Below are 26631 nucleotides of genomic sequence, written 5' to 3' on the forward strand. Positions count from 1 at the left end.
CCTTGAAATTCTGTTGACATAAAAGATACCAGGAATATGAGTAGGTCTCATTGAAAAGTGGGCCGAGTCTGATGATATGGAAGCTCTATTTTGACTCCAGACTCAATGCCTGCAGCTACCTACCTACCTATGTCATATCAAAGCTATCGAATTTTTGAGAATCGATTGAAATATACACATGAGCACTACCTTTCCTGGCACTTGTCTAGGTAGCGTATTAAAAATACTGTTTGTTTGATCGTATGGAGACTTATTGTATATCAAATTGATACCCGGGATCTTAATGCTTGACCTGTCACAATACAACGAAAGGCCCCAACCGCCCATGACCTAAAAAAATCAGCCTCCAACCTCAGAACGTCAACCAAACATACCTACGTACCTGATCTACCCTTGCCCTTTGTCTCGGGCGCATTCTGGCGGCTGCTAGCAATTAACGGAGCGGTCGCAGTGTTTGTACGATGCTGTTCTCTGAAGAAGATGCGCCTCTACTTAAGGCGTGGATAGTCAAGCGCATCGAGGATACGTCGGTAGCCTCATTTTCCCCATGCGGTTCTGGAACGGCTCGCAGTTCAAAGACTTCGCTAACATATACAATAGCTCTGACGCCGACGCCGACGTCCTAGCCGAGTATGTTATCGCCCTTCTCAAGCACGATGGCGACGCAGACGCGGTACGAAAACTATGCGAACAGGAGATTCCCGACTTTTTAAGCGAAGGTGCGCATCACTACCCTCACATTTGGGATGATTGTCCACAGAAACTGACCCGTGGATCCGTTCCACAGACCCCAAGGCTTTCCTCGACGATGTCTTCCAAGCAATCGCGTACAGATCCTACCTCCCAGGGGCTCCTCCAGCTCCCAAGATCGGAGTTGAGCCAGTACAGCAACCTTTGACCGACAGCACGACGCCGAATGGCTCAAGAAAGAGAGGTTTCTACGATCGCGAAGAATATGACCCGCAAGACGGATACGAAAGTTTCAACCGTGATGGCCGCGTGCAGAAGCAACCTCGTCGAGGTGGCCGTGGAGGCCGAGGCGACGACATGAGGGGAGGACGGCCTGGTGCACCCACGTATAATCTCCCTCCGCGCCCCGACATGCCTTTCGATCCGAAAGTCATGGAGGCATTTCTGCAGATGGGTTCCATGGGGATGCCATACCCTGGTATGCCAAACTTCCCGCAACAAGGCTTTGGTGGTGGTCGGGGCCAACCCCGGAGAAGAGGTCGATGTCGTGATTTTGACACCAAGGGCTTCTGTTCGCGTGGGAGTACATGCCCATATGACCACGGCAACGAGTCGATATTCGTGCCCCCAGGTACCGACGCCGGTAAGTTTGGTATCACTCATTTGTTTTGTTTGCTCGTCTAATACAAGCCTGGGCAGAGTACGACCCAAGTGATCCGTTTGCCATGTTAGCAAACGCTCCAAATAGCATGAACCCTTGGAATTTCCCACCCGATGGGGGCCGAGGCGGTCGAGGAGGTCGTCGGAACCGTGGCGCTAAGAAGGGCGGTTCACGAGCTCCTTTCTCCGCTGAAGGACCTAACTATGACCGTACAAAGAGTACCATCGTTGTCGAAAATATCCCAGAAGAATCCTTCAGCGAGGAGCAAGTGCGCGAGTTCTTCTTACAATTTGGCAACATCCAGGAGGTATCAATGCAGCCATACAAGCACCTCGCGATTGTTAAGTACGATAAATGGGGTTCGGCAAATGCAGCATATCAGTCGCCCAAAGTGATATTCGACAACAGGTTCGTCAAGGTATTTTGGTATAAAGACAAGACCGACACACTGCCAGCATCGGCTCCTTTGCAAGGGGGCAATTGGTCGGGCGACCCAATGGCTGCAGAAGATGACGAGGTCGAACCAGAAATAGATATGGAAGAGTTCCAGCGAAAGCAAGAAGAAGAACAAAAGAAGCACCAAGAGCGCGAGGCTCGGCGCGCCAAGATAGAACAGGAGCGCCAGGAGGTAGTAAAGAAGCATCAAGAACTCCTCGCCCGCCACCGAGAGGAAAATGAGAAGCTACAGGCAAAACTCGCCAGTCAGAGAGGCGAGAACGGCGATGCCAACTCGTCAGGTACAAGTATGCTACGCGCGAAGCTTGCGGCCCTCGAACAAGAGGCAAAGATGCTCGGTCTAGATCCCGATGCCGGGGAAGAGTCAAACTCATCATGGGCTCCCCGAGGTGGGTTTCGAGGTCGAGGCAGCTTTCGCGCTCGTGGACGAGGAAGGGGAAGCTTCAGGGGTCGTGGAGGAGGAAACATGCATGCAGCTTATGCGCAATATTCGATCGACAACCGGCCCAAAAAGCTCGCCATCACAGGGGTTGACTTTACGGCACCTGATAAGGATGAGATGCTACGCCATTTCCTCCTGGTACGCCTGATCTCTCCTTTTTCCAGGTCTCATATCACTGACATACTAAACAGAACCTCGGCGAGTTTGAGTCTGTCGATACAGCTCCTGAAACCACACACGTCTCTTTCCAAGACCGTAAAACAGCAGAGAAGTTCTACTATAGTTTGAATGGCAAGGAACTGCCTGGCGTTGAGGGACGTCTTGAGCTTGCGTGGGTGAATACACCTCTGCCGCCTGTCAAGACCCTTGGCAATGATGACGCGCCCAGGCATGGTGTAGAGGATGATGCTATGGCGGACTTCGATGATCAGCCTAGGCGGGAGAAGAGCGCAGAACCACAGCGGGAAGAAAGGGCGGTGAATATGGATTATGAAGTGGCTGAGGAAGATGCGTGGTGATAGCGGAGGAATTTGATTGCATAGCCCGTTTGACGGTAATATTTTTATCGTGTACGACACAGTTCCAGACTTGGTCAAAGAAAGGATAAGGATGGACTTTGGACATTTCACTCAAATCACTCAAGGGGACAGTATGGGAGAGCGCAAAGTACCATCTTAGCCCAACATCAGGACTAGATCTCAAATCAATTGTTGGCTCCGAGCATCAACAATATCTAGCTGTTGCTCGAGTCCATCATGATAGCCAAACTTTGCCTTTAATCTTTTTCGTGTCCCCATCTTCCACTCTCCGTATAATTCCCTCCCGTTCGTCGGGAAAGAAGAAATGTAAAAAACATAGGAAGAAGCAAATCAAATTCAGTCATGCATTCGTCCATCCATAAGGCCTTGCTGGCGGGGTATCGTTGAGATATAGAACAAGCAAAGCAAGCCCCCAAAACATAAAGTCGTCTGCGCCCGCCGGGTGATTTTTCGTATCTTGCGCCTTTTTAAAATGCTGCCCCCGTATCCCTGGTAACTTTTTGTTGAAAAAGACACCTTGGTGATGCTATTGTACCCAAACCCGAAAATCAAAGGAAGAAATCAAAGGAAGAAAAAAAGCAGCAGTCGTTAAAGTGAGAGGAAGTGCACAGCAACGCCCCGATGATGTATACTCGTGATCACTCTGCAATCATAACAGAGATTTACTTTGGGCAAGATGCTGAGCATCTATGTAAACCACTGCACCGGGTACCACTGCGCGAGAACATCTAGTTCGCAACTGCAGTGGCTGCAGTACCGTTGGCAATAGGTTCGGTATCTGCGGCGCCATTACCTACCGACTCAGTCAAAGGAGTCGCGGGAGTGGTGAGGTCCTTGACCTCGAGGCCCTTCAAAAGCTCGAAGATAGTTTTGTTGTCGTGGAAATCGTTGTTCACTACCATTGTTAGCATGCTTTCAGAGTCGGTTCGGAACCTCTTTGCTCACCGATGTTGACTAGGTACCAGTCGTTCATGACACCCTCAAGCAGAGCTCGGCTAGGCGAGCTCATGTCATAACAGTGAGCCCAATCAACACCCAGTCTGAATGCTTCGTCCTTCCATGCAAGGAAGCTGATGCTCTCGACAATGGTTGGCTGCACAATCTCCTTTCCAGGGAAGACACCCCATGTCACTGCGTTGGGGCCATCAGATGTCACATTAGATCGGAGCTCGCCGTCTTTAGTCACAGCGTAGTAGGTCAGATCAGGGTGGTTCTCAATGCGACTGATCATCTTGTCAAAGACATCAGGGTGCACCAGCAACTCAAGGTATGACTTCTGGTAGACATAGCCGTTGTCGGGGCCCCAGCCGTGGACCGGGTGAGAAGACTTGACGCCATTGACAGCAGGCTGAGAGTTCACAGTCAACAATCCTCGCTTGTTCAGCTCAATAAGTTCCTCTCGAATCTCATCAGCTTCAGTGGTAAGAGGTGCCTCACTCCATGGCAGAGACTCGATCTCATTTTGGAGATATCGGACGAAAAGTAGAGCGATATCATGAATGGTCTTGGGCTCGCCCCATTTCTTGCGATTGGCCTCGTTAGTACCAGTCAAACCAATGCCATAAGCATCCAGCTCTCCGAAAGCAGGAGAGCGAGAATCACCCCATCGACCGTTGGGGAACTCATCCCAATCCTGTGTGCGAATAACATAAGACTTGTTGCGATTTCTCCAAAAGATGGGCCGAACATCCTCCTCGCGGCGACCAAGTCCTTTGGACTGTTTCCAGGGAAGAGCCTGTTGAAGAGGACGCTCAGCGCAAGGAGCCCATTGGAGCTCCTCAAGTAACATGCGTGTAGCCTGGGCAAGGTTCATAGTATAGAAGTGAAGATGATGAATCCCGTTGGCGAGCAACTTTCGGCACATGTTGGCAACCAGGGTCTTTCCGATGTTTCTGACAGCAACATCGTCGTTCTTGACAGGCTCAAGTGCATCGAGCCATTCCTGAGGGATCTTGGCCTGCATATGGTTTGCTCGTCGAAGGAAGCTGGCATATGTAGCGATAGGCATGATACCGGGGAGGATAGGGATAGTGATGCCACGCTCACGAACACGCTTCACCCAGCGAATAAAGTTATCAGCATCATAGAACATCTGTGTGACGATGAAACTGGCGCCCATGTCAACCTTCTCCTTGAGATGGTCAAGTAATTCGTCCTCATTCTTGTTGTCGTCGGAACCCTCAGGATAACCAGCAACACCGATGTCGAAGTGGTTGCCGTAGGTATCGCGGATGTGTTTGACGAGATCACGGGCATACCGGAAGCCTCCGTCGGCAGCGGTCCACTTGTCTTGAGCTCGGGGGGGGTCACCACGTAGGGCTAGAATGTTGGTGCACCCGGCTTTGTACGCTTTAAGAAGGGCATCATTGACCTTCTCAACACCCATGTCGGTGCAGGTCAGATGCATGCATGTTTCGAGACCGTAGACAGCTTGAGCCTGGAGTACCATCTCGCAAGTGAGCTCGGCAATTCTACCACCAGCACCCCATGTGATGTCGATAAACTTAGGACCTAGGTTATACATGCGATCCATACGGTCGTAAAGATTCTGAACACCTTGGGCGGTCTTAGGAGGGAAGTATTCGAAAGAGAAGGAGGGCTGGCCGCTCCTCTCTGCGTCGTTGAGCATGTCCTTGATATGCATGGTGAAATCGGTTGGCGATGACTTATTGGATTGTATGGTTTATGGCGAGCTTGTATCTGTATTTGACCAGAGAACAATGTTGATTCGTTATGAAGGAAGAGTTGGACGTGATGGTCGTGGCGGGTCGAAGCTTGGATCAGAGAGCTGGAGTATGGGGAGACTGTGGGGGGAGGGGAACTGTAACGACGACTGACAAGGAATCCTATGTTAGCGATTTCAATTACAGATTAGGTAGAGAGGCATTGCGGCGATGCTGGTAAAAACTAACGTTTATTGTACTGTTTGAAGCCCGGTTCTGAGGTTTTGCGCTGCAACTCCAGACGAGGCGGTGGAAACGATGATCTGTAATTTGACCTTTCGATTTCCCTCTCAATCCGTTGAACGAGAAGCAGCAGCAGGGAGTTAATGATTTACGGAGTACCAGGATCTAACTTGACAAACGGCAGCCAATTCTCTTTGAAGAACGAAGAGGAGGTTATATATTGAGCGACAGATGACAAGTAGAAAAGAGAGAGGGAGAGGGAGAGAAGAAAGAGAGAAGAAAGAAGCCGAGTACGGTCAGAGAAGCGTTCCACGTTGTTCCTTCTTCTAACTGTCCAGGAAATTTCTCCTCTCCCCCGCCGACGGCCTCTAAGATGCCCCTCCTTCCTCCAGAAACTCCCCAGTGGGGTTCCGTTTTTACCTCCGATGCATGAATCGTGTCTGCTCATTGGCGGATGCAGATGCGTTCATTTGATCTCAGCGCCGTTCCCGGGCATCGGAAGCCGAGAGGCTCAGGGGAGCTCAGGGCATCGAACCAGTGAGGACGCCGCTAAAGCTGCCCTAGGCTAACGAAGTGAGCTTCTAAACGTTGCAGCTAGGTAGGTAGGTAGGTGCCTACTAAGTTGACTTAAGACAAACGGGTGAAATTTTTTAAGCTCAAGAACTCGGAGTCACAAATTGATGCTCACCTCCACTTGATACCTGATAGAGTGGCCGTTGAATTGGTTTCCATTGTACTCGGCTGCGCCTCTTTTGATCGGTGAGAAACCCAGGACAATGGAGCGTGCGGCAACATCTGCAATGAGCCTGGAAACTGTGGACTTGATGGACTCTGTTTGGCTGAAGCAGTTCACGACATCCCACTCTGCTTCGACTTGCAGCGTGCGGTTTGCAGCCATCTTCCGACAGGCCCTGCCAATGATCTCTAAGGTATGTCTCCTCTCTCCCCCAACGTCAACGTCGAGGGGTCCCCTGCTGTGCTGCGGAGCAAGGGTCCAGCAAATGGACGAATCATCACCCAATGACCTTAATAACCCCTCCGTCATGATGCTGAGCTACTGCCAAGTCGTATCACTGTCAGACCGGTGAGCGACCTAAAGGTCCAAAACTCTACGGAGTACTTTAACAACGACTGGTTTGAGCATCAAACCTCCACCTCGATGTTCAATTATTCTCTGCCGGGTTGATCAATGGGCTCAAATCATAGTTAACGTGTGAGGCTTATCGGGAAGAGTATATGGGTCTATGCGGATAGAAATCTTGGTTTAACCTTGGGCTTATATGCTCATCTTTCAATCTTGCTTAATTGACTTTAACGTTACCAAAATGATATATATCGCTATTCTATAGTTTTACAGGTCTCTTGAGATTTCCACAAAATGGCTGTATATCTTGTTTTCCTACTAAGGTACTCACTGACAACTTCAGTGACACATCATGATCCTCCAGTTGTGGCAGATGATGTACTTGCAGTCGGGCTCGAACCAGGACTTCCACTTTTTAATAGGAGTGGCGGCGCTCCCCTTGCCCTTCGCCAACGGTTACTTGTGCTGATGATGCTGTTGTCAAACAAAAACCACCACCTTTCAAACATAACTTGCCCCAGCTCCCAGTTACCTGGATCATATGGGTCGTCACCATAAATTCTTACTCCCTCGGCTGTATCCTCAACATCGTAGGCAAAGTTGACGATCGCCAATGCACCTTGGGCTCGTGGTGGCCGTAACTCGTCGGGCAGCGACAAGATGAAGATGGCGCGCTCTCTGACACCTGGCCAAGGCAACAGGTCAAACACTGGATGGTGTGGTATCGCAACTTGTGATGGAGTAGGCTGCCATGATGGAGGCAGTAGAGATGCTGGAGTTGCGGTCCCTGTATTGAATGCCGAGTTGCCCCCCAGGTCCCAAAGGTCTGGCTTCAGGTTCAGGCGGTCTGCTATTCGCATAACAGCCTTGAGAAGTGTAAGCTGTAGTAGAGGTAGTTGATAACTATCAGGAAACGTCTGCCCTTCCGATGACGAGGGTGAAGAGCTGAGTGATGATGAATCAATAAACATTGTCATATCGGCTCCGCCAAAATCTGCAGACAAGTCATGATGAGTGTTTGTTACTGATTCGCCCCTGGTATTGTCTTCGGATAAGTATTCTGGTACTGTATTTGGGTCCGGAAGAATAGGCGCAAATGTCAAATCTTGGAGGGCATCTCCGAGGGGGTTCCAAGATGTCAGATTGAGATCAAATCCAGCCAAGATGTCAGCATCTGTCGTGGGAGGGATTGACAGGTTGGGTTCTGGAATTGTGGATTCCAAATTTCTCTGCAGAGTCGGAATTTCATAGACATCGTCTTTTGATACTCTGCATTCGGAGTTTGGAGCTGTTTCGTCCTGAGGTTCGGAGTCTTGAGACCCGTTGCTACCAGCTGACTTGGTCTTAAGACGATCTAGCCGTTTCTTTTCACCTATACCCTGTCAGATCTCCAGCTTACTCGATTGCAGGAAATTGACGACTCACGATATCTTCTCTGTGCTAGAACATTCAAGACTCGTTTCCTCTCCGCGGCATCTTCATCAATGTTAGGAACATCAAGAGCGGGTGGCTTCTTATACGCTCGTTGGCGTGTCCGAGGGCGATTCGTCAACATTGCGGTTGATTCTCTCATTCAGCTTTATATTCTCGGAAATTATGTATGCGAGTAGAAGCAGATCTAAGTAATGACTCCTGTCAGCCTGGAGAATAATTGAAAGGTTCCCTTGTCAAGAAGTGGTAGAAACCCGTTGCTTTTCAAGTCAAAAACGATGGCGTTCGTGATCTCCACCAAGCATAACGCGTAGGAATAAGCTAGCCTGTACACTGTCTTAGCATAACGGATAACAGAAACCTCTAGACCCGGCTAAAGCCCCGCGACTGCTCGGTATATCCCACCACACCTGGGCTCGACGCCTGGTGGCTACTGTGCACTGAACACTGTGTAATAATCTTTAATGTTGGTCCGACTTCATGCTCAGTCTATGATATTTCTCTGATCCATACAAACTCTTTGCTCTTCATGATTTCGGACTGTTTTTTCCCCCGTCAGTTCAGGTGTTGGAGGAATCTGTTGCGGATACTCTACCTGCTAAAGTCATTATCTGTCCATCAGGTGAGTAAGTAGTTGATTCGAGATATTCCGTGAGAGGCATAGTTTTACATATGGCAAGGGAAGTGCCCTGTGTTTCCTTGGGTTTCGGCTCACTTGTTATCCTTTGAAGTTGGACAGAACATCAAAGGGGGAATCGCCCTTTTTGTACACGTCGATTTGCTTGAAGCCCGCTGTAGCATAACCTAAAAACATAACGCGAAAGCGCATGAAAAGTTTGATTGAATTAATAGTAGCCATGTTGTCTCAACAAGAAAGTCCACAAATAGAAATTCTATAAGAGCAGTCACGATATGACAATAAGGAACTGCTCTTTGAAAGAACTGGAGTGCTCTCAGTCATGCCATGCCATCAAAGAGAGAATACTACCCTACGCCTAGCCCATGAACCTGGTTAATTCTATCTAATCTTGATTTCGAAAACACGTAAGTGATTATGACATATTAAAAATTTCATCATTTTGTTTCTGAAATACTAGAATAAACATGTTCTACCAAGAATATCCTTTTGTTATTGTCATCATCGTTCGTTCTTTGTGGCATGGAAGATATTGGTTGATAGGTGCAGCCTCACCGCCTCCAAACTCGGGTTACCAAAGGTACACTGGTTCTAGGTGGCTCCTACATTTGTCCCATGCAGTGTTGCTACAGGGACATCGATCGCCTCGTTGAGTTGCGTGCAAGCATGCTTTACAGTTGCACTATCTCGTATCTGTCCGCCTTAAGACCACCAAGAATCTTGAGGATCAACTGAGGCACATGACAATATAAGGTGCCATAATACTCATTAATATCCGACTTGGGGACCACGGCAGTGGCCTTGATGTGTGTGGACTGGTGGAAGCTGATGCCGTGCAACCGGCAACGCCAGAGAAAGCTGTTGGGTGGAGTGGTTACCGGCTGGGGGCTGCGACGGATGGCTGCATTTAACCATGCAGTGTATCCTAACAGAGTCTCATATCGTATCAAGATCGGTATTGACTCGAAGGAACCTACTTGGTTGACCGAATCCGCCTTTACTTGCATTTTCTCCGAAGCCAAGGATGTGCTGGGCGAAGGATGTAGCGCAACGGGCAATTCCAAGCCAAAGTTTCCGTCGTGAGAGAGAGACAGTATCACGCTGTTGCCCGTATCTGCTACCAAGCATAAGAACACTCGTGTATACGGGATGAGGTGCCGGAGTCCACTGTGACAGATATTTCCTGTTTAGGCAATCATTGTGGAGTCTGTTCCGTCCGCCTCCGTTGCAGGCTCCGGGCATCCGCTCCAAGGCCGTTCATGTTGGATGATGAATATGCATAAATTTAAGTATACTTCTATTTTAAAAAGTTTATACGAGACGTTGAGTTCAATATCGATCTCTTGAAATCGAAGCTTGATACTAAGCTGCGCCTATTCGTTTTCCCTGCCATCTACGTCAGGGGGTCAGGGACGGCCGATCAGTGATGCACATTTGGGCGATCCAGCGGCTTTTACGCGGTGGATGTTACTGGCATACGGCAAACTCTTGCATGAGAGCAAATTAGATAACGTGGGATATGACTTTGGCAAGCCAAAGTCGGCACTTGGTGCGAATTACTCATGTCCCGTGATGCAATGCGCAACGTGGGAGTCCGGCCGAGGCGAGACCGCTATTTTGACAATTCCAAGCAAGCAGTTGAACAGCAGACACGAGAGTGGCACAAGCTTGCTGAGGCCGGTAATAACGTTGATGCCATCGTCTAGGAGATCAGCCGTAGCTCCTTTCGGGCCCGGTTGTTTGTTTACTAGTGATGCAAGCCACCTGCAAGTTGACAGCATCTTTTTGGACGCCCGATGGGCCGAATTTGTATCACGGGATGGCCGATGACACCCGACGGACTTTGGCTGGGAGATTCATAATGAGCTGAAGAGTTGACCGAGTATCTTGATCAACACAACACAAATAGTCAATACGGCGGGCAACGGGTGAGAATTTGGTACAATTGAATGAGTAGCCTCGGGCTGAAGCTGCAGCTGTATCGCATGAGCCAGTGTCATCACGGGGCTTTACGTGTCATACGTAGCATTGTCGTAAAGAATGAAACCGAAAAAGCATCAATGGCTTGCCGTAACAAACCCTGATATATAAAAGGCTCTATCCCAGAGGTCAGCTGCTGTTAGTTCTCGATAAGCCATCCAGATTATCCAGAACTATAACTTCTGATTACCCTCTTCCGTCCTCATTCCTATCAACACTCACTCTCACCCAATTATCAGAATGAAGACATCCTTTGCACTTTCCGTCTTGCCGCTCTTCTATACGCACTGTCTCGCTGCCTCAGTTGACATGTGGTCTTCACCCCTCAAGGAGCGAGCTGCACTCAAGTACGAAGCCATCGAGCCTGAAGTTGTCAAGGCTCGCATTGGCACTACTCCTGAAGAGAACAGTGAATGGGGCCGAGAGTCTGGCATGGTAGGATGGAATTGCTCCCAGCAGGTGATATTTGCTAAACACATCTCAGGTTTACTTCTGCCGTGAGGAGAACTGGGGAGCTCCATGTTTCGCCTACCGTCCTGAACTTGAATATACATGCAATGAGCTAGGCTCTGAGCTTAAAGGACACATCGGATCAGTTTTTGTTGATCCTGGCATGATCTGCCGTCTAGCTGGGTATGTTGTACAAACTCATATGTCCGTATACTATTGACAAAGCAAGATTCAACAATGATCGATGTGCCCCGATCAAAATATTTGCCTGGCCCGAGACCCAGCATGGTTGGCCTGACCTATTCCATCAAAATGCCCCAGGAGGGGCTATCAAGCTCGGAGCTGCAACAACACACTTCACATGCGCTGAGTGTACCAACTGCGTTGAGAAATCTGGATAAGGCGGACGATATGGGTGATTGACGTTGTGAATGGGGTGGAATTTTGAGGAGGGATGGATATCGTCCCGGGCATATCAAGCTTGAACAAGTGTAATCAAATTAATAAGCTCTAACTAGAGTATTTCCTAGCTCACGAACTAGAAATCATTGTCCTGATGAAAGCTGGTCTATTGTGGTTGCATCCACTGTATGCTCGTGATGCAATTGTCCTTACTCTATGGATTGGGGATGTAGGAGATTCAATCTATTGCAAAATAGTTCTAGCCATTGCATCGAATCAGACGGCTTCCGTAGCTCAGTTGGTTAGAGCGTCGTACTAATACTTCATTCCGAGTATCCGGTAATGCGAAGGTCTCAGGTTCAAGCCCTGGCGGGAGCAATCCCAGTGCCCTCTGATTCGTTTTTTGCAGCCTCGAAGATCTAGTTGTTATGTTAGGTACCACGATCCGGTGATGTCTCATTTTCTTTTCTTCTTCCTTTTCCCTCTGGTGTTTCTTTATATCGCTTTCGGATTAATTAATGCTTTCCTTAGATGCAAGCAGAAAACAGCATTCACTTTACAGTTACAGCTTCTCTGTTAGCTACCTATATATACCTAGCTAGGTATGTACTTGCCTTGAATTTTCCATTTGCAATGGAGGTAGGAGCAATCATGTTCATGATGATCTAGCTATTGCTTTACTTACTTAACTAGACTAAGTTCAGGTTATATCAAACTCTCAACTCTCACGCTTCGTTTTCTTGTCCCATCTTCAACAACTCATATCACCATTTGAGATTCACCATCCATCAGCTGATTTTATTAGGGATACATACATCATCACCATGAACCACACCTTTACACTTCCAGTCCGGCCTCGCCCTCTCGGCCCTAAGTTAGGAGATGCACCAGACTCCTATAACAATGATACCATCTCACGTACACAGCTGGGCGAATTTAATGTACAACAAAGAGCATCTACTACTCGGAAGAAACTCGAGGATCTGGAAAACATCAGGCCAGCAGCATCCTAGAGAGATTCCCGGTCAAATGAGCAATCTTTGCCCGAGGCTGAGGCACATTCACACCCGGCCAATCGAACGACCTCCAGGCAAGATGCATTTCTTCAGAATGGCGCTTTATTACCAGTTACCCATCGCGACCACTTCCGTGAAGAAGCCCAACTGAACGATGCATCCGATGGTCAAACCCGCAAACCATCAACGACTGATATCATTTCAGATCAGCTCTCTATCCTACAAATGGTAAGAGATAGCCTGAGACCTATGAGATCACAAGCACCCTCTCCAGAGCCCGTGCATAGAGCTCCAAGAAGCCCATCTTCATCATACCATGACCACGGCATTGGATCTGATGATGTGCCATCACCGGCATCAGACACTCGCATGCCAAGTTTGGACTTGGGCGATTTGACGAAATACAGTCGCTTCAACGACCGGCTATCCGGTCTGAGATCTTCGTCAAGCTCTTCTGTTGCTGCGAGAGGTATGAGTCAAGGAAGCACCCGCGGGACCGGAATCGATGAGGTACCTGCTTTCGGGCACCTGCAACGACAACCCATCCAGTCCTACCACTCCTTTGAGATTGTATCAAGTTCCGAAGACCTACAGTCAAATGTGACACCTGCTCAGAAGACTATGGCGAGACAGCCTTCATTGGATGACACTACCGGGTTTGAAAGGACTTACCCCTTGACACGGGTGAAGGCCCGAGTCCAAGCCCAGATTGATAGCCCAACAGAAAACAGGCATTTAGAAAGTCCCAGCCCGTCAATCAAACTGCCACAGGTGGAAAGAAGAAGCAAGAGAAAATCTTCTGTCATGTCTCTTCGAAGCTTGACAGAGGGAGTGAAACGGTCTCGAGCTGGAGTTGAGAAACTGGCACACAAGTTTTGTTATAACAGCTGTAGTAAACTTCGCCATGCCTATCAGAGTGTTGGGCGTCAACAAAGAGAGCAGAGAAAACACCACTCGGCCTGGAAGACACTGCGCCGCAAACTTAGACCTGAGGATGCCAGCAAGCCCAAGCATGAGACAGAATCTGCGTCTTTCTCGATCGAGCAAGGCGGACGTGGGACAGACTCTTGGTGGAAAGCCGGCGTAGCAAAGTACCACGCCCCCAAGTGGATGCGCTTTGGAAAGTAGATTATAGATAACTTGCATGGCAAATCATTTGAGGAAATCAAGTTGAAGACGGTATCAGTCTAGCATCACGAGGTGTTAGCTAGTAGCAAGAAGAAAGTCTAACAATCAAGTTTACCTCGGTAGCAATCGATCCATGAGTAATACATTCTTATGAACTGCGAGTTTGAAATAATGTTAATTGAAATTGCCCTATAGCATGTATCGAAAGACAACAGCCGCTGATTTGCGTCTCCCAGGGCCAACGAGGCCTTCTTCCTCAACCTCGTCACCCGCCTGCCGACGCTCACTCTCAGCCCGGTCAAATTTACGATTTTTATACTTGAGATAGAAGCGAAGAGCATACGCTAGGATAGAGACAAGGAGCATAGCAACTGCACATGTACTCATACCAGGCGCATAATAGGGAGCATCTCGATCCGGATACAATCTGGTGCCCACGAGCGGCCCACACTGACCAACAAGTTGGAGGAGAGCGAAGCCACCGCCTTGACGGCTCTGGTTGGCTTGGTTATTGATGCTCCATGTAATGATGAGAGTGACGACATTGAAAAAGCCTATAGCGGCAGGATACACGGCCATATAACGGATGAAATTAGGAAGATTAAGGGGTTCGGCCAAAGCCAGAATGGCGTAGCCACTTGATGAAGCGAGAGCATGGAATATTAGAGGTACAGTGCGTGTGCGCAGGCGATCAGACATATGCGCGGTGAAGAGGACGATGACAAAAGCCGCCAAGTACGGGGGAGCACTGAGAGCTTGGGAGGTGAGAGTATCGTGACCCATCTCAGTGAGTATCTTGGGGAGAAAGACAGGGAGAGAGGAGTAAGCCATGTTGGTGAGGAAGAACATGGTTGCAGTGATCCACGCAACGGGGTCACGAAATATTGCCAGAACATCGCGACCTTTGAGACCAGACGAAGGCTTATTGTTTGTGGCCGTTGACTGCCCGCTGCGAAGGCGCAGATGGGCAACCTTTTTCTCACGCTTGGTCAAGTAAGGGGCTGTCTGTGGCGAGTCGGGGATGACGTTCCAGGCTACTACAGACGCGATGACGGATGGGAACCCCTCAATGATGAAGAGAAGACGCCATGGGGCAATAGGGCCAAACTCGGCAAACTTGACGATAAGCCAGGCGAGCGTTGAGGCAAACGTCGTAGCCAAGGGCGCCGCTGCGACCAACTGTAAGCGTTCCTTCTTTGCCATCCCAAAAGGGGATTACATACCAGATATGAAAATAGCAGTCCGGAATGCAAGTTCTTCTCGTTTGAAGAAGAAACTCAAGTAAAAGGGAATTCCCGTGAAGCCAGCCTCTCCTATTCCAAGGACAGCGCGCAGCGCTATCAACATAGGATAGGACGTCGCGACAGCCTGAAGGGACGCCATGAGACCCCATGTCAGGACCACCATCGACACGAATATATGCGCCGGAATGAGCTTCCACAGAAGCGACATCCATTCAAAGGCAATGTAAGTAATGTAAAACGCCGTGAGGGCCCATTGGTACCACTCATCGCGGGGCGGGTCAGACTGGAGATCTTCATCCATACCGGCTACATGAGCATTACCGATATCTAGATTTGTTAGTACGTCCATTGTTGTCGATCGCAGAAAGATAAAGGGGTCGTACTGGATCTGTCGACGAAGCTCAACATGTAAAGGAGAGCGACGAATAAGACAAGCTTGCGATCGAACTTCCTCCGCACTGCTTGTTCTTCATCAGGGGTATAGAGCTGGAAACTCGCCAGAGAACCGGGACTTCGCGAGCGCTCTCCTACCAGAGGATGGTCTACATCTCCATCCTCTGCAGCTTCGGCATCCCATATCGCGCTGCCGTGTCTATCTCTACCCGCAGTTCTCTCATGCAGCTCGTAAACATCGCTTCCACTGCCAACGGCCGACCGGAGATCTTCGTCGTCGCTATCATCGAGCGAGGGCTCAGCGCCGGTTTGCGCAAACGCTTCGACCGACGTACTGGGGCCAGGTTCGGGCCGCGACAGGGCCATTTTTATCTGAGGCGGTTTCAAAGAACCGAGGGCGATGGGTAAGGAGACAATGGTCGGAGGCTAGAATGGACTCGGAATCGGACTAGGGCTTCGAGGTTTAATATCGTCCAAGGTTGGAGAGTTATTTGGAGACCATCAGGGACTCCAATCAATTGATACCATGAGTTGCATCCTTGTTTGATGTGAGCCGGCTGTTAAACAGATCGAACAGGCTAAGAGAGGATTGGAGCTGTTGGCTAAGTAAGTAAGTAAGTTGATAAGGTATGCTGGTTGATTGAGTTGAGCTGTCTTGCTTGACTTACACGTGACGTGCATCAACTCCTTGCATACCTTAACCACCTACTTATCTACCTAGGTGACCATCCACACCTACCTGGCTACCTACGGAGTACCTAGGGGGGAATAAAAAACGACCCCTCGATGGGCGAAACACCAGCGAATTGTGGTGTAGTTGGGGTCGTTTAATTTTTCTCCCAGAAGGGGGGCGGGTGGGGTGGTTGGTATAAATGAGCGTTACCCTCATTTCATTTCGTACCTTGAACAAGTTCACTGTACTCCGTAAATACGGAGTAGATGTTCAATCTGATAATCTGACTGTTAACTACTAATTGCTAATTGCAGATCATATACTCCGTACTACGTACGTAATTGAATCTCTGCATTTAAATACTGTATCCGTACAATTTCGAAGAATCTCGCTCTGCTACTCCTACATCATGACGATCCATCATAGAATATTACGACTTATATAAAGTTCGACGCTTTTCCACACGTCAACAGAAACTCCTCTCCCTCAGTGGTAAATCCAACCCTTCGCAATGAAACGCTCTAAGTTGCAGTCAAAGTCAAATACGAAATGAAAGTTCAAAACTACCAATTCATGCTTACTCTCCGTTTTCTTTAATGATGATGGCCCGTCTTAGCATGAGATGGCTTCCTGAACAGCTTCTTAAGCCCTTCGGCCACTGAATGGCTGCGACCAATTCGTTGTTTAGGATGCCTTCCGTCTTCATTTACCTGGCCATCACTATGATCCGTAGATACACTAGTTTGTCGACTTTGTGTCGTCGCAGCCACTGGCTGCGGTGCACGCAACCTCACTCCACGTGCTAAATCTCGTGGCGCGCTCGGTTTTGAACTGACACCCGCATTGTAGTCAGAAACAAGAGATGGTGCAGGCTCTAATGCCAGCTCCTCCCTTTCCAGTTCTTGTAGAGAGCCGGGTGCCTCATAACGATACGGCATTGATAACATTCTGGCATGAGCTTTCGATGATGCCGTTCCCTTTTCTGGCGCCGTTTGCGGTCTCTTCTGTGAGTTTCCTCCTGATGCACCTCGAGGCTTTGGTGGCGTAGGCGGGCGAAGGGGCGTCTTTATTTCTGGTTCTGGCGGCAATGGTACATTTGATATTCGAATGTTCTTGGGGACACTTCTCGGTAAGCGAGACTTCGGCGATTTTTGTGCAATTTGCTGAGTTGCTGGTTTTCTGGGAGGTGTTTTCAAGACAGGATTGATTGTTTTTCGATGAGCCGATGTTGGGGTTGTGACACTTGCTGGTGGCTTCGAAGCCGGCTCTTGTGCTGCTTTGGTGTCTAAGTTCGGCAGTACCACCTGTTTGGCTTTTGGCATGGGTGCTGGTGATAGCTGCTGCTCGGAAACTGTGTCACCAGCTTCATACAATACGCCAGAACTTGGTTTTTCTAGGCGTGCTGGGTTCGGTGACACCAACAATGGTGGAGCGTGTGGCACTATCCCCTCAAACTTGGGCATGTTTGATCCGAAATTCTGTGGTTGTGGTGAATACTCCGATGTAGGCGAGGGTGTTCGAGGAGGAACAAGCTCTTTGGGTACGTTCAGATAGGTACCTAGACTGTCCTTTGGATTTGTGATTGATGTAACATATGGGTACGGAGTGTCTTGATTATGGAATGTACTCGATCCTGAGGATTCAAGTGGCGAGTCTGATGATAATGGCCAGGATGTCTCTGGGAGCTTAACATTCTCTGTCCTGCTAGGAGTATTTAGCCTCGGAGACTCTTGATCAAAGCCCTCCATAGGCGGTAACACAGGCGAGAAAGGAGGTACAAAGCTTTCGGGCCTGTAGATCGTTGGAGCTGGCAGCTGCCGTTGCAGAGGTTTGGGCGTCGGGGGCGTTGAAGATCTAGATGGATGAAGACCGTTTGGTTTGAGGGGTTGCTTTACCTTCGGTATCTCTCCTCTTATGGGGTCCTGTGCTGATGAATGTATATCGGCAAACTCTTCTGGTTCAATTCTAGATTGCCCGTATGCAGAATATATCTCTGATGCTGTCGAAGCCGAATATCGTGTATTAACGGGGTAGAGAAGCGGCATCTCAACATCTGGTGTTTCCAGTGCGAGTGCATTATTCAGAGAATCTTTTCGAGACCATACTGATGATACTGTAGACACGGATTTCCTCTTATCGAGTTCCTGAGGCTGGAGAGGTGCATCGATATCCGGTGTTTCCTGCCTTGCTGTTCCGTTAGGTGATTCATCCTGGGACCAGACTGTTGATATTGTCAAAACTGAAGCCCGATTGGGGTCGGGTTGAGGCTGGAGCGGGATATCGATATCTGGCAATGTCCGCGAGAGTGGCCGGGGCGTTGCAGCACCATCTGGTCCCCCTAAAATGCAATCTAGGACGGTGAGAGCATCTTCTTCATCTTCGTTTCTGTCGTTGTCATCGTCGTACTCGGATGGTGAATCAGAAAGTCCCTCCATAGCGTCTTTTGTTCGTCGGTTGCGCACCATCGTTTGTGCCGCATCCCTTATCTGCTCATAGCCAACCTCTTTTTCTTCTTCGTCACTCTTGCCAGGGACTTCTCTCACATCATCACCGCAGACCACGACGTACCACCTCACGGGTTCGCCCTTCTGCAATTCATTCCTTAATTTTATGATCCACCCATCTTCGCCGGCCATTTTGTCATAGTACTTGGCCATCTGACCTGCCACGTCCACACTCAGGTCGACTCGTACCACATAATCAGCCACATAAGCATACGGTCTGCATGCCGTCACCATTTCGTCTACATCGAATTCCTCCAGCAATTTGACCGGTGACCATGAGTGCATAAGAACGGCATCTTCGGCATCGGATACCCGTGATGTCGGGAGGGCATGGTCGTCGTCAACATGATCGAATTTCTTTTTGATGTTGGCGTTTTTGGCGCTGACGCTCTTTTGCGTGGGCGTCGTTGGTGGAGAGAGCTCAGGTAAGAAGTCGTATTTGGCGTGTAGCTGGTCGAGGATGCAATAAGACGACGCAGGTGCAAGAACCCAGTTTGGTGCAGCGTCTTCAAGGTCGTTGAGGATGACAAAAATCCGGATGTCGCGGCGATGCCATCGAAACCCGTGGCATAGATAAGTCGGCATTGGGTACGGGGTCGCCCAGCAATGATTTGAGAGTGAAGCTGCTGTGTGCTGTAAGCGATCCGTCAATTGATTGATTGATTGATTGACTGCCTCACTCAAGCATCACTTTATCTTGACAGAGAGACAAGAAGACGAAGTGTCTTCTGAGCAAGCTTCATAAAGCAGGCTATGAAGCCTCCGACATCTCCGTCTTTAGTGACTGAAGTTGACGTGTGGGAGCGGTTGTTTGAAGTTGAAAAACCTCCATGGAATGAATGAACGAGCTGGGTGGAATTGGCATGCGTCGCTTCCGTTCCTGCGGTGCCTTGTTACTTTATCTGGGCATCGTTGCCTACTGGATCTTACGGCATCGTACTTTACTCAGAATAGCGCTAGGTTCTTTCAATTACTTGATAAAGGTTGGTCCAAGGTACGGGCAGGTACTGTCTAACGTCAGATATCAAGCCCAGTGCCGTCTTCGGAAGTCATCGACCCATCTTTAACGGTTGGCGCGCTCTCACCGTCCGCATGCAATTGAACTGCACCTAAGCCACTATTTTCATCTACTGCAGTGGCTCCTTTGTTCCAAGTTAGGCCAAAGTCTGGGCTGAGACATTGTCTCGCTTATGCCCGAACGATCGCTGCCGTCGTTATCAATCACGTATATTGACTCAGCCTGAAACTTCCATGGTCCAAGTTAGTAGGCAAGGTGCTAAGTGAAGGACAATATAGTGATGTTATTGTGTCATTCCCGAATTTTATATAAACAAACTGGTATCCATTGATATATCCACCGCGTGCCCATATTGTATCTATAAAAATAAATAAATCCTCTCAAAAATATGACACCATTTTGTTATATGCGTCTAGTCGTCATCGTTAATACACTTCGTGAATGGTATAAAGCGGTCCCTAATCTGTGAATCCTGCCATGTTCAGGCTAACACCTCCTGTATCTTGTAACCCTTCCATTGCAACGTCAAAGTCTCGAGCATCAAATTCGAAATTCATGTCCTGCAGGATATTGTTGACATCCTCGTCTGAGAGGTTAAGCTCCATGTTACTGGGCATAGCAGGAGCGCTGGCAATGTTGTCCTGAGCGGCCAGTGCTTGAGGAACCTTCTTAGCCACCATATCCTTGAACTTGTTCAACAGATCAGCATCGTCAGCTGGCGTGGTCTGCGAGTCAAGAATCCGACGCGCTCGCGTCTGAAGCATGGCGTCTGTGGGCATAGATCCCTTGCAGGCGACATGATCCTCGACATAGCTGATAAGACCACGCTCCAGCTCTCGCGAACAGAAAACCTCAGCAGGTCGTGCCGCCTGCGATGTGAGCTTCTCGATGTAGCTGTTAGCAATGGCTGCTGGCAGTGACTTGGCACCCTGGCCCATTGACACCTGCGCATCTGCAGGGAAGGGCTCGAGCGACGCCTTGGGACAAGCATAGGGGGGTGCGAATCCTGAGCCACCAGATTCTAGGGCCCAGCCGTCGCTCATTGGGAGACCAGGGCCATCGGTCTTGAGGATACCCGCGTCTCGCTTGAACCTTTGAAGCCACTCGGCATTATCTGCAGCAGTCTGGTTCCAAGGATCGTCACTAAAGTATTGTCAGCTTGTCACATTCGGCAATCTTCCTGCCCAGGAAACCTACTCGTCATATAGGATCCAGCGTGCCTGGTGCTGGAGCTCTGCATCACTAGGCACATGCCTGTTAGGGTTGTTCGCCGACATAGTGCCAGCAACCCATCGCTTCAGCTCCTTCGCCAATCGTCGGTAGCAGTTCGCATCATTGAGGAAGTATGGTCCAGGACAGCCAGGGCCACTGCCCATATCAAACATGTCATCACAACCCAATCCCAGAAGAACAGGACAGTCATTCGAGAAAAGTGTCGCATCAGTGGTGGTGGTTCCGCTGATAGTCGAGTTGACGCTAGGCTGAAGAGAAAATGCAGGCGAGTTGTTACTGCTTGCGGGATGGCGGTTTTTGAATCCCTCGAGCCAAGATGCATTATCTGCCGCGGTTTGGTTCCAACCGTCATCGAATTCGTATATAATGATACGAGCTTGTCGTTGGAGGTCCTCGTCAGTAGGCTCTATGCCCATCGATCGTTGTAAGATGAGATAATCCTTCAGTTCACGCTCTAGGCGCGAGTAGCTGTGGATTGTTGAGTCGATGGATGTAGGATCCGTTGAACGGCAGATGTGATCCACCACGTCTTCGCTTCGTGGAAGGTGTGCGCGTCGACGGAAAGGCGCGAGCCAGTTCGTAGTAGATGTTGCGAGACGAATTAGCCAGTTTGCAATGGCCTCTGACGGGTGTGTAGAGACTTCTTCCACCCGGCCCACGATACGACAAGCCTCTTCTTGAAGCTCATCATCCATCGCCGTTAGACCTAGTAGTCTCTTGGCCTTGACAAACTCGTGGAGCTGTACCTCCATGGGACACTCCTCGAACAAGTTGTCCTTGCCGTTAATCTTGAGGGATGCCAGCCTGTTTTCAGCGGCGCCACGCAAAGGACCGAATCTAGCCTTTTGTTGTAGAGTGTCGGAGCTCATGATAATGTCACGGAGCCACGATGGCCTCGTCGCGATGCCCTGTAGAGATAACAATTCGCTAGCGAAAATAATACGACAACCTTCGACCATCATTTCTTCGTCGTTCGGGAGTCGTCCGTGCTGGTCCTGATAGTTCCGTGTGAAGAAAGCCATTTCCAACTTAATCAACTCGTAGGCATTACGAGGTGACTCTGGCGGGGAGTGAGTGGCTACGTATGGCAACGGGGATGTGCGCTCATAATGAATAAGATCTATTTCAAAAGTTAGACGTTGGCAACTTGTCTACAGGATACTGGAGAGGTCTCATACATGGAGGCATGGAGTTCTCGACCATCTCGAGTACAGGGTTGTCGAAACCCCAGTCACCCTTCCAGTCAGCCATGGAATAACCCGTCTTGAAATGCTCTGCCAAATGATCGACACGGATAGTCCATGTATCCATTACGATACCACAGAAACCACATCGGGACCGAATCTCAGGCGTTGCTACCTTCCACGACTTCATAGACCAATCCTGAAACTTGATATTATGCACCAGGCGCAGGTGCTGGTTAAGATGATCTTTTCGGTAGAATGTCCGTTCTGCTGGGGTACGCTCTTGGCAGGCAGAGTGGTTATGACTTTCGATATGGGCATCGTCTGGATTGGTCTCGCCACAAAAGACACAGGATAAGATACCGGTATCAGGGTTGACGGCTTTTGCGCCGTGAGGAGAGCAAACCCACCGCTCAAGAGACAAGTGCAACGACTTTTCGTGTCGTTGCCAGTCGTGCTTAGTCCTGAATGTTTCCGTACAGAATGTACACTGGAAGGTCTTGAGAGGGGCTGATAGGCTGGTCTTCTCTTTGCCAATTTTTGCCGAAGCCCTTCGGCGACGGCGACGACGTCCGTGGCTATTGAATGGGGCTGAACCAAAAGAACCCCATGAGTTGCGAGATCCATGTGAATAGGCCGATCCATGAGAACCATTACTGGAATGGGAGGTGCCTAAACTACTGACCGATGACTGGTTGCAGATAGATCTGCTTGAGCCATCGTCCGCATAGCTCAAACTGAAAGGGCTGTCGAGACCGGAAGACATTCCGGAGGAAGAGGCGGTAACGGCTCGTGCAATGGCGCTGACGGACGCAGGTTCGTTCTCAGGGGGCGAGTGCTCCCAACGTTGCAGTGGGTTCATGGCTTCCAGAGCTGGTGTTCCTCGGCGTTGAGGGATATCCATGGGGCCTGACCATGAGCTAATGTAGTGAGGTGATGTTGAGCGCGGGGGCTGAACCTTGCCGCGTCGACGAGCATTTGCAAGCCAATTTGTGATTTGGACTTTGTTTAAGCCTGTTTGGCGTTGCAGCATCTCCTTCTCTTCGTCACTAGGATAAGGATGACGGTTATGAGTTGAGAGCCAGTTCTTGAGAATACGAACAGACTCTCGGGAGAATCGTGCTCCAATTTTGGGAGGAGGTGCGGCCTTGTTGTTGAATGTTTCTCCCAGGTTGCCTAGATCACTGACGGAGGCATTGCGGGAGGCATTGCGGGAGGATTGACAAGAGTCGTCCTGGTTATCCTCCAGAAGAGCGTTGGAGATCTGAGGTCCAGATGATAGAAAAGGGTTGATGTCCAAGGGCGCAGCTGAGGTGTTGATGGACTTGGGGGCAACAGCAAAGCTGCAGTCGACCTTCAATGCTACGCAGGTAGTGCAATAGTCCTTGTACATACCCTCCCGGATCTTTTTGCATGAGAAACCAGACATAGCACAGTTGATGCATGGAGATGGAGGTGTGTCCCACTGAAATTGACTAGATATGTCTTCAGCGGTTGCGATGAAGTCCATCGTAGGGACGGGCATGACTGGCAGAGGGAAGTTGTTGTCTGAAAAGTGTTGAAGGGCGCAGAAACTGAAGTCGTCTTCACTGACATTCTCCAGGACAAGATCAATGCTCTCGTTATTGTCAGCTGTCAGACCAGCAAAGGCGCTGCCATCCTGGGGTTGTGGAAAGGCGTCAATGGCCTTATCCCAGTTGACAAATTGCTCCATCTCATCCATATTCGACATGATGCACAAGGATGAGTGCTGATGCGGAGTTCAGAGATATCAGCTCAGGTCAATCGAAAGGCGCGCGTGAGGGTGACAGCCATGAACCGAATAGATTTAGATGTCAGTCAGCCTGGTCCCACTTGAATCGTTTGGAGTGGGAGCTAGAAGGGACACAAGATAGTTGAGCCTGAAAATAAAGAGAAAAGAATGAGGCTCCCAAGTTGAGGATAGTCCCTGAGTTTTGTTCAAGATGAAAATCCAACAAAGGTACCACCTAGGCACAAGTAACGGTCTGTCTGGGAGCACATCGAAAGAGTCAGCAGTCTCCATCCCCCAGAATTGTGAACCAAGCCTAAAGTCTAGTGGAGTTGGAGTGCAGAATGTCGGCCAGCCACACCAACCAGCTGAGCGAGTCTAGCCAGATTGTCAAGTCGTGCGCCCTTCAATTGACAGACAAGGATCTTTTTGATCAATGGACCCACGCAAACAGGTTGTGGAGGGACGGTGCTTCCAACACTGTAGTATGGTTCCAGCTCCTCCGCGTATGGTGAGCCAACAGCGTGGATGGTCCAATCATTGTCTCGCCTGTACAGTGTCAGCTCGACGCGGTCAATAGACTGGGCTCCGCTTCTCGTAGTTCGCAAGGCGTAGCCATCCATGTGGATGCATCTCGCTAGACCCAAGTCTTGACCCGAGACCGGCCTTCGTACATAACATATGGATCTTGAACCTCGCAATAAGACCTTTTACATATATGGCAATGCATATAATCCGTGATGTCTTTTGGAGCCTCATTCTCAACCGGATCGGAGTCGCGACTCGATAAAGCCCGAGCATGCGCTTCCCCGGAGTGTCTATGTGGGGTTTAGCACATCCTCCTCAGAGGCTCAGAGGCTCAGATGCTGGATTCTCCGCCATAATTGAATCATTGAATGATGTGCCTCCTCTTATCACTTCAAGACTGTCTAGAAAGCACTGGAAGTTTCTACGAAACGTCGTATCGGAGAGAAAAAAATAAAGACCATGCCGGTCTGCCTTGTCGGTGAGATTTTAGAATCAGCCACCGACACACAGCATCCTTAGCTTTGGGGTAACGAATCGCAGATCACTCAAGATATTTCCCTGCTCAACACGACGTTGACTTTTATCATCTGACGTATTGGTAAGCAGAAGAGTTGGATGAAGGGTTACGAGTGATGTGAGCAAGATTTGATGTAGGTAATAAGTGACCAAATCCTGGGGCAAGAAGCGCCATTGGTTTAGGCGAACCCGCCTGCCTAACTAAGGTACCTGTACAGCGGAAATGCTGCGGAAAGCAGGCAGGACGGGTACGGTAGCAGTTGCCTGTAGTTTGCGACTCACCGTGGATCGGAGTCTCCGGAGGCGCTCCACCCCGGCACCGGCACCGGCACCGTCATCACGGCGCTCGACAGAAGCCTCTGAGGGTGTGCAGCAGATACGGCATCCCCAAGAGAAAATAAAAATTCGAGTGCTGAGAAACCGACGCCAGGGCGCCCAGCATTTACTCATTTCAGTACAACTCCGACCATATCAAACTAAGCTCTTCGCGTTTGCTTGGAGATCCCCTGATTAGGTATCTTGATCGGACGGATCCCCAACCGGAGATAGGCAGGCAAGACATCTACATAGATCTCCGCAAATGCCACGAGTCTCAATTATTAGCTCAATATGCTATACGGCAAGATCCGAAACATGGTGCAGGGCAATATCGCAAGATGTCTACCTACTAAGGTGCCTTGGCCATTCAGAGACCTATTAACTTTGGTATGGCCAAACAGTTTTTCCGCCCTGGCGTATTGACATGAATCCAAGTATCTCTCAACAGATTGATCGGTTGCCTTTTTGGTTTTTGCTTGGATGCCGGTTTACCTTTCGTCTTGCTTGGGACTACTCCGTACATATATGCTCAAACAAAACACTGGTCCTCAACCCATTATTCCTCAAGCATAAATAATCATCAGCCTTACTGAAATATGAAAGGCTACAGGCAGCTATCAGGTATATACGTAATCTAGCTTGGTCATTTCTCGTTTCAAGTTACCTCATATCGAAGCTAATCCATGGTGTTTTGCTCTGTTAGTGAACTATAGGATTTCCTGTATATACATATACAATGTAGACCTCGACATCAAACTCAGTTCAATATCAGTCGCTTATAAATTTTAATCGTCACCTTGCAATTTATGCTGCCGGTATTGTCCAGCCTGGCAGAGATTCTAAAGGCATCCACACAACTCGGGGACGAAGGCTGAGGGCAACAGTGTCTACTTGAACGGGTGCGAGTCCTCATATCGAGTGAAATCATTTGCATGCACAACTCACTCGATACTTATCAGTCTGATAGCTATCCTGCCGCTGCGTCTTCAAGGCTTTCCTCTTCTAGAATATTGCATATAACCACCATATGTAACTCTCCACAGCACCTAGACTGACGGCAATCTACTTGGGCTTAGGCTAGCCATGCAGAAATCATCAAGCCAAGGTTTTATTAATAGGCTACTTGCAATGTACTGTTCAATCATAATTTCATACGCTATGTTAATGATATCCTGCCTTGTTGGAACACTCAACAGGAAACATCATATATTTGGTATGTCCCACGGCAATGAACGGTCGGCAGAAGGCACCCATAACTGATGCATGCAAATGTCAATTCTAACATATGAAATGTATTAAAAGGCGTACTGTATGCATAAACATTAGCCACTATAGTTCCACGACAGCTCCATCTCCTCTTTGCACGCTGCAATCACATGAGTCGATGCTCAACTACTCCACGCCAGGCGTTTTATATGATTGATTGGGAGGGATATATATCATGAATG

At 49.2% G+C, this 26631-nt stretch overlaps 8 protein-coding genes and 1 non-coding gene across 9 annotated transcripts; 4 read left to right on the forward strand and 5 right to left on the reverse strand.

Moving 5' to 3' along the window:
* Window positions 1–461: 461 nt before the first annotated feature.
* FMAN_02939 (uncharacterized protein) lies at window positions 462–2767 on the forward strand (the record flags this gene model as incomplete). Its single annotated transcript, XM_041831693.1, has 5 exons — window positions 462–526; window positions 601–719; window positions 761–1333; window positions 1390–2387; window positions 2441–2767. The coding sequence occupies 5 exons, from the start codon at window positions 462–464 to the stop codon at window positions 2765–2767; spliced, it is 2082 nt and encodes a 693-aa protein (XP_041682231.1).
* A 749-nt stretch (window positions 2768–3516) lies between these two features.
* FMAN_02940 (putative MET13-putative methylene tetrahydrofolate reductase) lies at window positions 3517–5432 on the reverse strand (the record flags this gene model as incomplete). Its single annotated transcript, XM_041831694.1, has 2 exons — window positions 3517–3683; window positions 3734–5432. The coding sequence occupies 2 exons, from the start codon at window positions 5430–5432 to the stop codon at window positions 3517–3519; spliced, it is 1866 nt and encodes a 621-aa protein (XP_041682232.1).
* A 1696-nt stretch (window positions 5433–7128) lies between these two features.
* FMAN_02941 (uncharacterized protein) lies at window positions 7129–8333 on the reverse strand (the record flags this gene model as incomplete). The annotated part of the gene is made up of 2 exons (XM_041831695.1): window positions 7129–8150; window positions 8204–8333. The coding sequence occupies 2 exons, from the start codon at window positions 8331–8333 to the stop codon at window positions 7129–7131; spliced, it is 1152 nt and encodes a 383-aa protein (XP_041682233.1).
* Window positions 8334–11066: 2733 nt separating this feature from the next.
* On the forward strand, window positions 11067–11677 carry FMAN_02942 (uncharacterized protein; the record flags this gene model as incomplete). The annotated part of the gene is made up of 3 exons (XM_041831696.1): window positions 11067–11261; window positions 11311–11459; window positions 11506–11677. The coding sequence occupies 3 exons, from the start codon at window positions 11067–11069 to the stop codon at window positions 11675–11677; spliced, it is 516 nt and encodes a 171-aa protein (XP_041682234.1).
* Window positions 11678–11961: 284 nt separating this feature from the next.
* Window positions 11962–12056, forward strand: tRNA. Its single transcript has 2 exons — window positions 11962–11999; window positions 12021–12056. It is a non-coding gene; the product is annotated as a tRNA-Ile (tRNA).
* An 863-nt stretch (window positions 12057–12919) lies between these two features.
* Window positions 12920–13822, forward strand: FMAN_02943 (uncharacterized protein; the record flags this gene model as incomplete). Its single annotated transcript, XM_041831698.1, has 1 exon — window positions 12920–13822. One exon carries the CDS (start codon window positions 12920–12922, stop codon window positions 13820–13822), a length of 903 nt encoding a protein of 300 aa, XP_041682235.1.
* A 189-nt stretch (window positions 13823–14011) lies between these two features.
* FMAN_02944 (uncharacterized protein) lies at window positions 14012–15825 on the reverse strand (the record flags this gene model as incomplete). The annotated part of the gene is made up of 3 exons (XM_041831699.1): window positions 14012–14991; window positions 15046–15393; window positions 15450–15825. The coding sequence occupies 3 exons, from the start codon at window positions 15823–15825 to the stop codon at window positions 14012–14014; spliced, it is 1704 nt and encodes a 567-aa protein (XP_041682236.1).
* Window positions 15826–16725: 900 nt separating this feature from the next.
* Window positions 16726–19221, reverse strand: FMAN_02945 (uncharacterized protein; the record flags this gene model as incomplete). The annotated part of the gene is made up of 1 exon (XM_041831700.1): window positions 16726–19221. The coding sequence occupies one exon, from the start codon at window positions 19219–19221 to the stop codon at window positions 16726–16728; it is 2496 nt and encodes an 831-aa protein (XP_041682237.1).
* An 891-nt stretch (window positions 19222–20112) lies between these two features.
* Window positions 20113–23794, reverse strand: FMAN_02946 (uncharacterized protein; the record flags this gene model as incomplete). The annotated part of the gene is made up of 3 exons (XM_041831701.1): window positions 20113–20797; window positions 20852–22007; window positions 22066–23794. 3 exons carry the CDS (start codon window positions 23792–23794, stop codon window positions 20113–20115), a joined length of 3570 nt encoding a protein of 1189 aa, XP_041682238.1.
* Between the last annotated feature and the right edge of the window lie 2837 nt (window positions 23795–26631).

Source organism: Fusarium mangiferae, assembly GCF_900044065.1.
Source record: "Fusarium mangiferae strain MRC7560 genome assembly, contig: FMAN_scaffold006, whole genome shotgun sequence".
Lineage (NCBI taxonomy): Eukaryota > Fungi > Ascomycota > Sordariomycetes > Hypocreales > Nectriaceae > Fusarium > Fusarium mangiferae.